The sequence below is a fragment of the Meleagris gallopavo genome, chromosome 12 (genome assembly GCF_000146605.3).
Source record: "Meleagris gallopavo isolate NT-WF06-2002-E0010 breed Aviagen turkey brand Nicholas breeding stock chromosome 12, Turkey_5.1, whole genome shotgun sequence".
NCBI classification, from domain to species: domain Eukaryota; kingdom Metazoa; phylum Chordata; class Aves; order Galliformes; family Phasianidae; genus Meleagris; species Meleagris gallopavo.
The window spans coordinates 3,053,998-3,070,311 of record NC_015022.2 but is presented as its reverse complement, the minus strand read 5'-3'; the positions used below and the strand labels follow the sequence as shown (position 1 = coordinate 3,070,311).

Sequence of the window (16,314 nt, the reverse complement as noted above, 5' to 3'; positions counted from 1 at the left end):
TTTTTTTTTTGCACTCTTTTGTTAATATTATTTCTTATGCCATGGAATTCTTAATTTTTGTTTTATTTTCCTTCTCTTGTGAGAACTGAGAGGTGATCTTCCAAATTTTGACAGACACTTTCAAATATGCTTTGATCCTCATTCTCCTTACGCAACATACTATAAATCATGTGTTTGTGACCATATTTGTTGCATTACAAGTATCCTGCAGAGGAAGGACTTCCTGAGAAGAACAATGTGTGGTTCTAATGCCAAGTAGGTAAATAATTAAACTGAAACCTTCTTGCTTTCAATGCTGAGCAGCTCCAAATTGTTATTATGTGCAATTTAAGTCAGTACAAAGAAATACTGTAACAAAAGTACTGTTAAAGACAAAAAGCAACAGAACAGATTTCCATATATTTTACAGAAGAGCACTCAGTGATGTCAAGTATCAGCTTGATATCTTAATAGAAGCATCGTACTTTGTTCTGTTTGTACTTCTTACCCATTGTGGTTTTTATATTGTTTGACTAGAAGTGCAAGACAATTAATTCTGTACTTTTTAAAATATTTTCCTGCATTCTTGATTCTAGATATGGATCTGCATTTTTAGAACTTGTTATTTCAGGCATTAATTAAGAAATGATAAAATGGAGGAGGAAAATGTAGGTGAAGGAATGACTAAGTGATAAGATACTTACTTGGATGTACTGAAACTACTGACTAGTGAAACACACTTGTCATATTGCAGCTTCTGCTCTTGTTCTTCAGCCAAATGCTATCCTGACTGCTTGTTTCTGCTCAGAGCTCTCTGCTGTTCTTTTGTTAAGCATAATGCTTTTTCTAAGTGAAGGACTACCTATGCTAAACATATCCTCAATCCATAGCAATGCTCTGCTTGTGTTCAGGTATTCTCTGTATATTTTCTGCTATGTAATCATAGCAGTTTTCCCAGTTGCTCTGACATCATGGCAAATAAACCACAATGACTTGCAGCTGCTGGAACCCAAGTATTCAAGAGACTAATTAAGGAAGTGGAAGATTTAATTGCATATATTTTCCATTAGTAGCTTGCTTCCATCTGTAAATGTAATCTTTCTTGTGATGGTCATTCATGGGTGGGTTTCTTGTGTTCTTTTTCTGTTGTTGTTTTTGTAATTACTCACTGAAATTATTTTCTAGATTTTCAGTGTCTGTGCTGGCTGAGCTTTTCAAATTATATGCTTATATGCATGTTGTGCAGAAGTCAAAATGCTGGAGAACGGTGATTACAACAGTGATTTGCTCTGTTTTGAGCAAAGGCTGCTTAATTTGGTCCAAATGTGACATCAGAATTGGATTCTCTATTGAATGTTAGACTTGTGCAAGTTCACTGGAACTCCATTTTTTGCATAAGGCTGGCTCTGGGTGACTTGTTCAAATAAATGGTATTCCAAGAGGAGAAGTGTAAGCATATTAGTCTGAAAAGTAATTGTGACAGCTTTACATTATAATACAGTAGCACAAAACTAAAGTCAGTATTAGACACATGGTACCAAAACAAAGACAGGTACATCCTTCAGAGTGACTGCAGGCTTTCCTGGAGCAAGTTGTGCACCATATTTGATTATGTCATAGTTAACATAGCATAGGCCATTTTATTCTCAAATTGTCGAGGTTAGAAGGGAGCACTTGAGATAGTTCAGTCCAGCATTTCTGCTTCCTCCATCGGGCCTGTGAGAACAGGTTGCCCAGGATTGAGTATAGTCAGGTTCTGAGCATCTCCAAGGATGGAGTCTGCACGTTCTCTCTGGACAAACTTTATTTCATTATTAAATTACCTTCATGATGAAATATTTATATTGTTCAGATGAAATAGGCACAAATTTTAATTATTATCTCCTGTCCTGTTGTTAGGAAACAATGAGAAAAGTTGGTCTCACTATCTCCTGTATTTATAAACACTGATAAATTTCCCCCAATGACTCCTTTCTCTTTTCTCAACATTCACCTTTCATTGAATTTCTCTTGAACCTCAAACAACCCCTCAGTAGATCCTGAGCTAAAAGGTCTATGTCTCCTTTTCTGCCCTAAGGATCTGATTTTTCTACTTGAACTTAAGATCTAAGAACAAAAAACAGATTGTATGGTACAGACTGAAAAAATTAAAGTTTTTCATCACTATATGAATATACATTAAAACATTTTTAAAAACAAAAACAGCGCCATTAATAACCCAATTAACCAGCACAAACAGTAAAAAATGCCTCAGTTCTTGTAGTGATTTTAGTGTTTTGAGTATGGTTTCAAAGTCAAAGATCACTGTAACAGGTTATTTGTTATCAATGCAGAGTAACCAGGTATAACAATAGAATTATGATTTCATGGGGTGCATTAAAATTAAGCTTGCCTCTGTGATATTTGCTTTTTGTTTTAGTAAATTAAGCCTACTTTTACATAGCTGTAAGTAATACAATAAAATAGAAGTTCTGTGTGAGCCAATGTGTAGAATATTAAGCTTTTTTTCAACAAAGTATTAAAAATGAAAATTTAAGAAATCCCAGTTCCTAATAAAATCATTGTGCCATGTTTGTTATTGCTGGACAGAGATGGCATTCAGAAATGTTATTTAGACTGGAGGCAGCTGTGTATGTCAGATAGACGCTGAGGAAATGAGGGAGAGGAAACAGCTGTAATTTTTCTATTCCTTTTCATCTCTGGATGTTTATTGAAGCAGAAAGAATTTGTCGCTGGTCTTTTAATTGGCTGGATTTTCTCCATGTAAAACATGGGAGGAGTGTGTAAGAAAAGTGAGACACGTAACACGCTCTGAAGAAACAGGAGGTAAAATGTAATTTAATGTTCACCAAGACAAACTATTTCAAGTTGTCTCCCAAATTACCTTTCTTCTGGAATGGAACTTCTCTCCATAAAAGGTAGGTTTTTTCTTATCAAGCAGGCTTCTTCTCCTGTACAACATATTTAGTAGGTGGCTGTTTGAAGCACCTTCAGAGACTGTGGGTGTGTTGTTGATTTATGTGAAGGAGGGGGTCCTTCTTGTAGTGCTTTCTTCAAGGGAAGTCAAGCAAGCACTGTGTGTAAATCCTGTGCTCTTGCAGTGTGCTCAAACTGCTGCAGTGTTTGGAGCCCCAGTCTGCCTGTGGCTTGGTGACAGTTTGACAGTCTCTGCCCTGAAAGAATTCTCACCGTACAAAACACAGTGAAATTGTTAAGGCAGACATAAGTACATTGCAATTCCACGGAGTACTTAAGGATATTTAGGTAGATAAGCAAGTGGATGTCAAAAATAGTGCTAAGCTATGGGGACCTCAATAATATAAAGCTAAATATTTAAAATTTGCTTTTTTAAAATTTACTGCAATTATGAAATCAAAATTATACCAGCGAAATACATGATACACATAAAAATAGCAGGGCTGCAGTGTTGCTTCAGTCAAATATATCTGAACTGCCTAATAAGTGCTGATATGGCAGGAAAAATGTTTATTTGGATTAAAGACTACATTAAATTATATTTAGTAGTCATATACCAGATCTGAAGTAATGACCAGGTTTCCATGTGTAGGAAAAAATCTATGTCAATCGCAGCAAAATTGGTTCCAGAGAAGAGAGAGTGACTCCACAGAGTGGAACTTACAGCTGTAAAATAAATAAATGAATCAAAATTCAAAATGCAAGTTTTTAAATTGGTGAAGTGTTTGCTGGAGCATGTCTTTTCTAGCAAGCAGAGTAAATACTGAATGAAAAGTACTTCTGAATAGGATGCTAGACATTAGCTTAGATTATGTGAAAGCTGTGAGCTTTATGTGAATTCTACTTAGAATTTTGAACTGTCATTATGAAATAATGGGTAGTAGATAATAAAGAACTATCCAGTCTCCATTCCTCCTTTGTATTGGACCCATCTATTTATTAAGCTCAAATAAGCTGTAAAACAAACTATCATTTTTTCGTGTTTTAAGAAATGATATTACAGTGATGTTTATATGTGGAAGTGTATACTTTGTTTTTTTTTAAACCATTGAAATAGCATTGATTTCCTTTTAACAAAATATTAATTCTATATTATCAATGTATGAAATCTTTTTTTCATTTATAGTTAAAAAAGGAAGGTTGGATAAAGCAGCTGGTAAGTCTGAATTCCCTTTTAATTTCTGCTGTAATTTTATTTCATATACTTCATTGTAAACTGACTGTCATGCATCTCAACAGGAGTTCAGCACAAAACAACTGAGGAAATAAAAGTACTTTAAAGATAAAAATTAAAAAAATTTGGACTCTAATAATTTGTTATTTTAAGTTGCTAATTATTGTCTTTCAATCAAGTTAAGATATTTCCATTTTAAAAGTAATTTTACTTAATTTGACCTAAACTGATCATGAATCAAGAGAAGCTATTTAACTTCACTTTCTTTTCTCACACAACATTGATCAAAGGCTCCTGTTTTTGATTGAGAATTGCACAAGTAATAGATTTGTGGAAGTAGAGTTGGTTGTCTGTGAACAATTCTGCGACTCCTTCCTACTATCAGAGTAGCTGAGTAACAGTCTGTTTTGACAGTTATTCTTGAAGGAGAATGCACTGTCTGCTGTAACATGGAAGACAGCTTTTGTATTTTGTTACTGAATATAACCCATGAAATCTGAAGACGACTAATTAGTGATAAAGCACTGAAGACTGTCTATATCCAGAGAAAAGCTAGAGAGGCCAAGGAGCTCTTGGAGAAATAGTAGTTCTAAAGGGCAGATGACAAATTTTCAATCACGAAAAAATGATAATACAGGCAGACAGATTTCTCTAGTTTTTATGCTAGAAAAAGAGCTGGGAGAGATGAAAAGTAATCAGGATTTATCACCATTTTCATTAGTAATCTGGTTCATTGCTCTACCTTCTCATGTTGTTTCCTTTAAAGGAGATGATTTTTATATTGGGTGAGGTTGCTGTGGAGTTGTTTCTTTTAAGTTTAGAAATGGGTATAGGTGTTCAAAGATGTTGGATTAAATGTTTCAGGTGGTTGTTTAGTAAAATGATTTAATAGGAATTTGTTTTGAAAATTTCTCACAACTTAAGCTGCAAGCTTCCAAACCATATTTTCACTTTGCAGTTACAAGAGATTTTGCAAATTTCACCTTTTGCTTCAGTTAAATGGAGTAATAGGATAGCATGGGAATCATGCATTGTTGACACCATTTCTCAAAAATAAGCTACCGTTCTTCTACATCTATATTGACTTTGTCAACAGTGCATTTAAAGTAAGAATAAAATGTGTTTGAGAACACTGGTGTACTACGTTATAGAAAATGTTAACTGCTGTTGGTTTTCTTTGGGGGAAAAAAAAATCATTACTTAACACCTTTTAGTCCTTTTGTCAAATATTATCAGTCCTGGTTAAAAAGATGTACCTATAGGATAAGCAGACAGAGGCAAAGAGGTCACCTTTCTCCTTCATGAGTTTTGGTAATTGTGATGTAATTTAAGACAACCCATTCAAGAGACCATTGTAGATGGAAACAATTTCCCTCTTGCTTGGAGGCTGATTGACCTGTGTTAATACAGGCAGCTCAAAAATAACTTGTTTCTTGGCAACATCTAATGTATATGTTAACAGTAGGTTTCCTTTAAATTGCTGGTGTTTATCCATATGTAGAATACTGGAGGCTAATAATGCTTGTTCCATGCATACAGGCTGAAAAGATTTTCTGAACAGCTCAGCTCCATAGATCAAGACAATATAATATGCCCTTTTACATCTTAGATTCCTGTGTGATGCTTTGTTGTGGGTTTGCATGGAGTAGAGTTTTCTTCACAGAACTTTGCATGGTGCTGTGTTCTGGATTTCTGATTTGAAATAGTGGTGATAACAAAATGATGTGTCAGTTTTTGCAGAGCAGTGCTTACAAATAGTGCCAAATAGTCAATCACCAATATTACTGTGTCGCTTGAAAGTTGAAGAAAATTTGTGAAGAGTACATGCTGGTTTCATACAAAATCTGTCAGGGGAATTGATAAATAATCTGGGAAGTCATGTCTGGAATATGATCCCTAAAACAATTGCTTGCATGTAGGATTACATTATTTCCTACCTGTAATGGGATTTTCCTGTTATAATATCATTATAAGGATTTCCTTGTTCAAGTCCACATGTTTGAAAGCAATCACTGAATGTGTTCTACGGAGAAATAGTGAAATCTCTGTAACATTCAAATTGAATGTTTCTGGCTTCTAGAGTAAAAAAAAACAAAACAAAACAAAAACAATTTAGGTCTGCAACTAATTGTTCTTGTTCTTTTACAGAGGCATTTGACACCTATGTTGTTTTGAAAGTTCAAAACCTGAAAGGCACTACAATAGAAAGAAGGGGAAGTGAACCTTGCTGGGAGCAGGACTTTATGTTGTAAGTTTCAGGTGGTCCTTATCGAATGACTGTTGCTTTTTTGCTGTTTTTTGTTTGAGCAATTGATAGTGTGTGAGACAACTTACAACCTGTGAAAGCAAAGGAAAAATTACTCTAGCAGAATAAGGCTACTGACAACTGGAAATTGTACCACTTTTTTTTTTTTTTTGAACGTCAGTATGGAGAAAAAAAGCAGTTGGGAAATGTCACTTCGACTGCCTTTTCCAGTCTGGTGCTTATATTATGCCTGCTATTTTGTATTCTGGATATACTGAATATGAACCTCCTCTGAATGTACTGTAAGACACTAACTCAAGATACTATGATAAAGAACCACCATTTTCAGTTTAATAGTTCATGTATTCACTGTTTTTAGTGAAATTGATGCTGGTGAAAAAGGCTTCACTGTAGAACTGTGGAAGAAAGGTTTGCTCTGGGATAGCATGTTAGGAGTTTTATGGATTCCTCTTTCATCTGTGGAACATGCAACAGACGTAAGTTGACTTTCTGTGAAAATACAAAACGGCAAAATCCAATTAATTTCTTGGTGTTTTAGTCTCAGACTAGTGTAATGACATAATTGTTGTAAATTTATAGTCTCTGCTTGCTTCGGTCTCTAATACTGAGGGTATAGAGCAAATGTGACTCAGTAACAGCTGATATCCATTAGCTGTTCGTACCCTGGAGAACAGGCTCTCGTACTGAGTCAGGTGTAATTCAGTAAGTGGGTTAGAGTTCATTTGTACTCTAATTATTAGGCAGGAACATTTCGGATTGTGGGATTTGAGCAAGGGAATTTCAAATTGCTGTTCCTGGCTTGACTTTTCACTGTGTGACCTGGAATAAGAATCTGTTAAAATGGCCAGAAAAACCCTGTTGTGCTGTTCCATGGGAATCGACTGCTGTGTCATAGAGGGTAACAGAAATTTGCTCTATGGTAATAAGGAAGGACATATTATAATGAGGACATAAAGAAAGATGAGTGGAGAAAACCCATTAGTCCCAGAAGTGAAGTATCTAGCACAGTCACAATCAGCCACTGGAGTATGGTTATGCTTGCTCTCAGGCTAGAAAATCAAGAAAAAAAATTTCAAGGAGTAAGTAAATATTGAAGCAAACTGCAAGTGCTGTGAAATTGTCTGAAAGGAATAAAAGTAAGAAGAGATGCCTTATTCTAATACTCCTCAATTCTCACACCCATACATCTCTTCTATGTAGTCTGTGGGGTCTCTTTTCTAAAAAGAAAGTAACCCTGAATTAGGGAAGATGGATTAAGTTGCCCTTCACCTATTCCTTGCACATAAAAATAATTCTGCCTAGTAATTGCTCTGTCCCTCAGTAGAAGCTTTGTTCTTTCTTTTTTTTTTCCTGTGAAGTGGTAAGTGATAAGTTAAAGGAGAGTAAATCAGAATAGCTTTCTTACAGCATCCCCCTGATCAGTTTCCATAGCCATCTCTCCATAGAAATTAACATCTATATGTATAATGAACTGACGTTTTGATGATTCTACTTACAAGAATAAGGGGGGGAGAGAGGCTGGGGGAGGGGGAAGTAAGGTGTCATAAATGTATTCACATTGAACTAAGGGAAGCTTGATGGATAATACTTTAAATCCTATGTAGGCATATTTTCTGAATATTTTTCCTAGGAAGGTCCAGGTGCCTGGTGGACGCTGTACTCCAAAGTAATAAAAAATGGAATTGAGATTCAAGGCACAAGAATGCCAACTTCACATGAGCTCTTACTGGATGTCTACTTTGCAATTCCATTCGGTGAGTTAAAGACTGGGGAGGAGGGAAGGGAAGCATCTGTAAATACCATTGTCAAAAAAATTAATATGGAGATGCTGAGAAGTAACTTTCAATGCCAGTTCTTAAACCATTCTGTTCTACTTTAAATTCCTAAAATAGAGCCAAATGGTAACTTTTCTATAGATTTTTAAATGGTCATTTGTCACAAAAGCACTATATAGCATTTCAAAAGCTAAGTCATCTTAATATTCTGCATTTTTGTGGTTTTTCTGTTTGTTTTTTCCCCATTGACCTTCCACAGTTTACAGTGTAGGATTTCCTTTCTTGCTCTTTGGCTGTGCTTCTTTCTGTCTGCTTATGCATTAAAAAGAAAAACCAAAACAGATCACTAGTAAAAAGTAATAGTGGGCTATAAAGATGAGTACAGAAAAAGACAGTATGCTCAATATCAGTAAAATACCTATTATAAAAGGAGAGAAACTGGTACAACTGGTATTTATGCTGTATATTGCATACTTGTTGAAATCTCCTTTGTATCAGTACAGCTTTCCTATATAGAAACCAGATGGATGTCTTTGGGGAAAAAAAAACCACACTCTGTGTTTACAAGCTGCAAATTCAGGTTGTTAATGATGTCAGGCCACTGCTAAGCAGGAATGTCAGTGTACTCCAACCAAATAAATTTGAAAGAAATAGGGTTTTAGGCTGTCCCTGGTACTCTAGATAGAGTGCTGAGGAGATCCTGTAGAGATCACCCTTACACTACAGTTCTCCTTGCGGAGGGTAGCGCTTAGAAGCGTTATGTCTGGTACTGAGAAAGCTAGATGCTAATTTTCACCTCTCTGTCTAGAGTTTAAATGAATTTAAATGAACGTTTTGATCACTTACTCTGTCGAATGACTTTCAGTTCAGCTATCATCAACTGAGAATCTGTCCTTGACTATTGGAGTCGGTCCAGTCTCTTTGTTAAGCAAATTACATTGGAATGCCACGTACTTAATCTGTGGAAGAAAAAACAATGTTCAGTAGAAATAAGAGCCCCCCATGCTTTTCTTAACTTGTGATTTTTGTGGAATTGAATTACTGCTTTTAATATTAAATAACCTTTATTAATGGGTGCTTTTTTCCATAAATATAAGTTAATGCTACTCTTGGTAGTAATAAGTGGTCATTTCACCATATTCTAGTAAAAAAAAAAAAAAAAAACAAAAAACAACTAGCTAAGTAAAAATGGGAATCTCAAATTTGAATTTTGCATTCAAATTCACAGTAATAAGGACGCCTCTTATTTTTCTCTAACTGGACCCATATTCCTTAACAAGCATAAAAATATACAGAATTTTATTTAGGCCCAAGAGCAGGCCATAAAGTCTTAGAAAAGCACGGTCTTGTAAAACCATGGATCCGTGAATAGCTGAAAATACAATGAATGTGAAGTGCCAAGCAAATGAAGCAATTGTTTTTTTGATGACACATTATAGAAACATTAGATCAAAGATGAATTTGTGATTGTTTAAATACATTTAAACAAGTTTTACTGTTTCATTATATTACTTCAGGCTGAACACTGAATATCTTTACCTAGAAACTCAACAGCTGTGTTGAGCTCATATTTAAGAAATATTTTTGTCTTGTGAGTAGGAATACAAGCATGAGCAAGGACCTGCTGAAAATCAGTTAAACCTGCAAGTTTCCCTTAAGGGTTTGATATCCAAAGCACTCAATGTATAAAGTGGAGTATATCTTCCAAAAGACTTAACTTGGCAGAATACACAGAAGAGGATGGAGATAATTTTATTTAAATGAAGTGGATTTGGCAGTAGCTATAATTTTTGAAGTCATTTGTGTGACTACAAGTAGCTACTGAACATTCACTGGGCTGTAACCTCATGAGTTATCACCAAGGAATTAACAAACAAAACCAATTTTTTTCATAGTGTTTTTATTTGCTTAAAGCATGGTCCTGAAAAAATCGGTGGTATACACAGAAGAAATATAAGGACAGTTAAAGAGCAGTACTGGAAAATTAAGGTTTTGACTTCTTTCATTATCAACAATAATTCTCTTTTCAGTTTTGAAATAATCCTTTCCTAAGATTGTGTGTCATAAAGGGAACCAGCTTAGGTTAAGGTTTGTTAGGCAATGTTTTCAGAACAGACAGAAGATGATCATTGTTGTAGATCTTGAAAGCATTTCTGCTTTTCCTTAGAAAATTGAATTTAATTATAATAGTATTTAGGTATCAACTTGATTAATTCTCCTCTATCAAGTTTATTGTTCATGGGTAAATATTCACTTATTTTAGAAGCTCCTTCATTTCTTAAGATGGACAGAAATATTTATATATCTCTCCTCCTCAGATATGCCTGAAGATTTAGATTACAGAGGCTGCAACAGGGGGATGTTACTTCAAGGAACAAAACATTCACATAAAGATGCATATGATGGTCTGTCATCCCTGGAAAGTGGTCTCAGCAAACAAGACGACAAGTTAAGGTATGTTAATTTGTCATATCAAGCAAGTATCATTTGTTTTTGAGTGACATTCAGTGATACACAGTTATTTTAAGCAAGTATGTGTTTGGAAGTTTCATTAACCTATATAAAGCTATTAAAAAAAAAACAGAAAACCTTTATATCTTTATGGTAGGACAGAGTATAATATCTTCATATTCTATTGAAAGAGAAAGTGTGAAGAATACAGTTTCCTGCTATGTTCTCTTATTGAATCACAGGTTGTCAGAAAAGGGGATTTTAGCCTAATAAAAATATAGGCATTAGAAGGGGAATACTTATAAAACAGTAATCTGTTACTGATACAAAAGCAGTAAACACTTTAAAATCTGTGCAAGAGACTCTATGTACATGCTTATGTACAGATAGCTTCAGAAGCACAAATTTGTTAACCTTAATTTATGGTGATGCTTTTAAAGGATGCTATTTTCAAGACAATGTAGTCAGTCATTAGCTTTTTTTAATGACAAATATATCATAATTTTCTTTTAAATTAAGGAACATCTCACTAGAACTGGAAGTCACTCTCACTACCCATCCCTGTTTCCAACCCCTCCTACTCTTGCATTTCCTTCTAGTTGTCACCAGGTGGTTAATCCCATTTCCTGATCTTCATCACTTTTGGAACTGTTGTTTGTTGGAATGGGCTCTGAGCCTTTTTCTGAATCAAAAAACAAGCAGCACCATTTCTCACTTTTTTTTTTGCCTATTTAGTGAATTGAGTGGGTTCAGAGGTGAATGGAGCAATCTTTTTCTCCTCTCTGCCAGCTGATTACCACTGTTTCCTGTTTTGCCCCCTTCTCTGGGTCATCACAACAGTTTGTATAGCTAGTCAGTAAAGCAGCCTGGGGAACCATTCTGCATGTAAATGAAGCATGTTTTTCCAGGTTAATTTTCATTCAGCCCAGCTCTGTGGTCCATTTGACTTGGCAGATGCTCAAATGTTTTGTGGCAGCATGAAGAAACAATAGGAATGAGCGGGGCAGACCTTGCTTATTCCAGCATTTTTTCAGAGGCTCAACAAGTCTAAATAATGAGATGCACACTGAAGCATGGAACAGGTAAAGTTTCTCACAGAACAGTGAACTGAACTCTCTTGCAACAGGAGGAATTGAACAGTCTGTTACTGCTGTTTGCATTCCTCATGATTTTTCAGCAGCGTGCTGCCTGCATGATGCTTAATTTCACAGTACAGAAGGTATTAAATTAAAGCTGAGAACTATAGGAAAACTATAAATATTTCTAAGAGTGCTTAGTGGGACAGCAAAGTTGACAGACAGTTGATTTTATTATACTCTGGTGCAAAGTTCTATGTGGCTAAGCATTGAGATCACTTCAGTGGAGTTAAAAATTCAGAAACTTGCAGTGTTTGCTGTCAGAGAAAAGACAATAAAAGCTACATTATGAAGGGATGTATTCTCTGAAGGTATAACGTGTACATACTGAAGACTTCTTCATGTATGGTGAAAGCTGTAGTTCTGATGTAGGTTCAACAAAGAATTACTGCTAAGGACATGAGTTAGCAAAAAGATGATCAGGCTCATCAGTGTGGTCAGTCAGTAGAAAGTATACATATACCAAGTGCTACAGCATTTTTTTTCTGGTTATCTTTTATCTTTTTGCATTCACGAGCAAACTCTTGCAGCATATTAGTGGATAGGTACAACTGCTTCCTTAGTATGAGGAATGTCAGTAATTCAAGAGCAATTTCACTGTGTTTTTCCAAGAATGCATGCAGTCATTAGTGCATTGTCTGGGCTGATGCATCTTTTTCAACAAATCTGAGCCTCTGAGCAGATTAATCTAAATGAAAGTAACTTAATCTGTCCTGATAATGAAATTATTTCCTTAGCCTTTTTGTCCCAGATGATCTTCTTGAATTTAAATGAGCTTTTGTGTTACTAAATTAAGAGTTATTACGAGGTAATAATTTAAAATGGAAATATTTTCATCTAATTAGAGGCATCTTTCAAAGATTATCCAGAAAGATTATAATAGTTTTAAAGATTAAAATAACAGTGTATTTATATAAAAAAAAAAATTACATTTGTACTAATGAAATACATCTGATAACCCTGTGGTGAGTAATTAAATTAGATTTGTTGTGAATGCACCAAATTAATTGTATCCTGTAAATACTTAAGGTTTTCTGTGTACAAAGCTCACTTTCTATTAATCTGTTTTTATCCTGATTTGTCAGTCCTTTGGACTTTCATGCATACAGTGTTTATGGCTGACTCTGGATATAGACTGCTAATTTAGTGTAACTGATCAACTTTTTCCTGCCAGTCATAAACTAAATACATATGGCTATGTATAGTAACCATATGAGAAATCAATTGCTTCATTCTGTATGTGGTGATAGTATCCATTGCTCAATGCTGCTGCTAGCCAGAATATGGATATCATGGTAATTATTTTTCTGCCACTGAGATACATTGCAATATTCTACATATATTTCTAGCCATGTACTTTTTATACCAGAATGTCTGGAAAACAGCATATAATTTTAAAATATAATTTTTGGAGAATGTCATAGTGAACGAGCTTTTCATGTAATTGTATGCTGATACTTCAGGGAAGGCATGTGTAAGTATCTGAGTTACTCTTCAGTACAATTATGCAGAATATACAATTCAGTACAACTATACATATACAATGTCTGCTTCCTTTGTGTACTTAACATATAAATCTATTACATTAACAGTATGTGATGTTGTTGCCCTAAGGAGGGGAATTAGTACTGTAGATAATTGAATTAAGTACGTACAATATTGAAAGACTAAATTTGTAAAGATCTTTACATGAAAACTATACATCCTATGCAAGTAGAGGTATACTGGGATAAAAAAAAAACCACTGTGCAGTACTGGGATCCTTGCAACCTGAAACATGAAGGCTAAAAATAGCACGAGATGTTTGTATCTGCTAAGTTTATGGTGTTTCTTCGGGAGACGCTTCATTTAACTGATGCTCTGGGATGGAAATACTCTTAGTAATTGAAATGAATCCTTTAATCAATTCATAATGCAGAATAATCAGAGTAAAAGTCTGTTTTTTAAAAACTGACTGTTTGAAACAAAAGAACTATAATAAAAAGGTACACTAAATAAATGCTGAGCAATGAATAGGCCTTTATGTCCTATTTACAAAAGAACTTAGTTATTCAGCTTTTGAAAGTGTTGAAAATGCAGTATTTTAAAAATACTTATCTAATATGTTAGACAGTGTTAATACTGGGGTCAACAGCTAATCAGCTGAACAAAAGTACAGCACAACTGTGAATCACAAACTAAAACAAAAGGCATTGCATTGACAAGGTGTATGTCCAAACCAACCAAAATTAAATGAAGTCTAAAGCATTAGAGGAACACAGATAAAAATTTTTGTTTCACAATAATATTCAACATACTTCTGCATTCAGAACAAGTCAGAGAACATAAATCATATGACAATGAAAATGACTTGCTGATTTACATATAAGAAATAAAAAAAAAGTTGTTCTTCAGGTTTATTATTCCATCTGCATAGACATCTGGGTAGATGTTACGCATTCCTATACTCATACTGGAAATAAAGGATGTGCATACAAAACCACAGTAGGCTTATGTAAACCTGATGACAAAGTTGGGCCTGAGTATTTGGTTCTACAGCATTTGGTTTTCTGATGTTTTGTTCTCCAAACTATTGTGTACGAGATGAACTGCTGAGTGTTAGAGAGGTGTACTACTAAAACTGGAATTAGTTATCACTCAGTGTTGATTTAAATGAGAACTTTGTTAAAATAATATTCATTAAACCGATGTAATTTGATAGTAATATACTGATTATTTATAACATAGTTGAAAACTGAAAAGAATGCTTAAATGTGATAAATTGAGTTTTAAAAGTTTGTTAAAGTTTGAAACATCCTGAAAGGCACACAGCAAGGAAGACTTGCTTCTATGGGATTAGTATTTACTAAGGTCTGAATTCATTTGAGATGATTGCTTTATAGCCATTTGTCCAGTAAGCTGCTTAGTTATTCACATACAGATGAAAAAAGAATGCAGAGCAGGGCAAAAAATTGTTGATAAACTGAAAATTTATGCTTCTACTTCTTAGCTACACATAAGGAACTTCTGAGATGAAAGCCATGTTTCCATTATGTAGCCACAGCTGTTTAAACAGATGTTTGTCCACATAGATTTTCTGTTGTGATCTTATTCCTCAGGGTTACAGTACAGCTAAGAATACAGTATTCTGTATAGCTAAGAATAACTGTTATTCCATGATGCATATTGTATCATTTCATGTTTACTGCCAAAGAGGAGTAAGCCCTCATGCACCTACCGCTTACCTCCTCCTTCCCCCCCTCCCCCCAATAAAAAAAAAGGCAGCTGATATCTTTAAGAAGTGGATTCTGGTGATTGTTTTTTTTTGCATTTAATTGCTATTCTGAGGCAGTTTTCTAAAATCAAGATGTGTTGTGTGATTTGCATTCCATGTGCTCTGTGTTGCTCCAGTTGGATCACTGAGCTTCACTTTCTCACAACTGATGCTGTATTATTTTCAACACATTTAAAGAACAAAGCTATCACTTCCAAGGACAACAGCTTCATCTGTTCTGGAGGGTTGTGAAAGGCATCTTATAACATGAGATTTTGTAGAAGGCATTATTCTTTCTAAACATAAGTGTTATTTAATATTCCCTCTGGTAACTCAGTTCCATGTATAGCAGATGTTTCATATGGCCTCTAGAACGCCTGGGCTCATCTCAAGTGGCATCTGAAGGCCAGATGAGTTCACATACCTATGCTTAGGTATCTGAGTTGGATTCTTTCTGCTTGTTTCGGAGATATATATCCACCAGTTCAGTTGTCTTGGACACAAGTTCTTTGAAAACATCTAGGAAAGCACGTTGCTGTTCTGAAAATAAAAGATTTGAAAAAGACTTTATCTAGTAAGCATTTTTGCAGCCTACTTATACTTTGAAGTGTTTGGGTAAGACTCAGTCAGACCATGAATTGACTAGACATGCTTCTGATCCTTGAACTTTAAATATTGGATTAAAAATGACAAACTTCTTTTTAAAAGCACTTGCTTAAAATGTCCTGAGACACTGAGAAATGTCACCCAAAGGCATTCTGTCCATCAGCCATATCTGAGCAATTTAGTCAGCACTGAGATTTAATAGCCTCATGGAAAGCAATGCAATTTAGTACTAGGTTTGTCAAGTTACAGCCTCAGGGACAAGAATTACCTGATTCTAAAAAAGATAATACTAAAAACTTAATCTTGAATTCCTCCTCAAAACCTGAACTAATGAGGAAAAATAATTCTAGATCTCTATTATAACTAATTGAGCTATATCAAATCTGTTTTCAGAATAGCGACTGAGGTTTGATACAGAAACTATAGTGGGCATATGTGAAACTTCATGGTATATGGAATGAGAGTGCCATCTTCTAGTTTACACAAAGGGAACAATAGGCAGGTATTCAAGATGAAAACCAATATTTTTTTCTCATTTCTGTAGTATTTAGCATGATGGGATCTGAGTGTTATGGGCGATGCTTTCATAATACACTTATTGTGTGCTATTTTCCTTTGGTCTAAATTATTGCATTCCAGTTGTGTTCTTCCAAATGCAGGTAGAAAATGTGATTTTCTTTTTTTTTTTTTCTTTTTTC

General features: G+C 34.8%; 1 protein-coding gene across 2 annotated transcripts; it reads left to right on the top strand.

Annotated features, from left to right (window-relative positions):
- The first annotated feature begins 2,722 nt into the window (after positions 1-2,722).
- Positions 2,723-15,016, top strand: LOC104912809 (protein unc-13 homolog A-like). Of its 2 annotated transcripts, none has more exons than XM_010717363.3 (7): positions 2,723-2,897; positions 4,082-4,111; positions 6,278-6,377; positions 6,754-6,871; positions 8,026-8,149; positions 10,489-10,624; positions 11,576-15,016. In XM_010717363.3, exons 1-7 carry the CDS (start codon positions 2,876-2,878, stop codon positions 11,670-11,672), a joined length of 627 nt encoding a protein of 208 aa, XP_010715665.1. In that variant the 5' UTR covers positions 2,723-2,875; the 3' UTR covers positions 11,673-15,016. The 2 variants fall into 2 exon arrangements, with proteins under 2 accessions (XP_010715665.1, XP_019474933.1); XM_019619388.2 differs by having other exon boundaries at positions 2,724-2,897; positions 11,530-11,691.
- Positions 15,017-16,314: the final 1,298 nt, after the last annotated feature.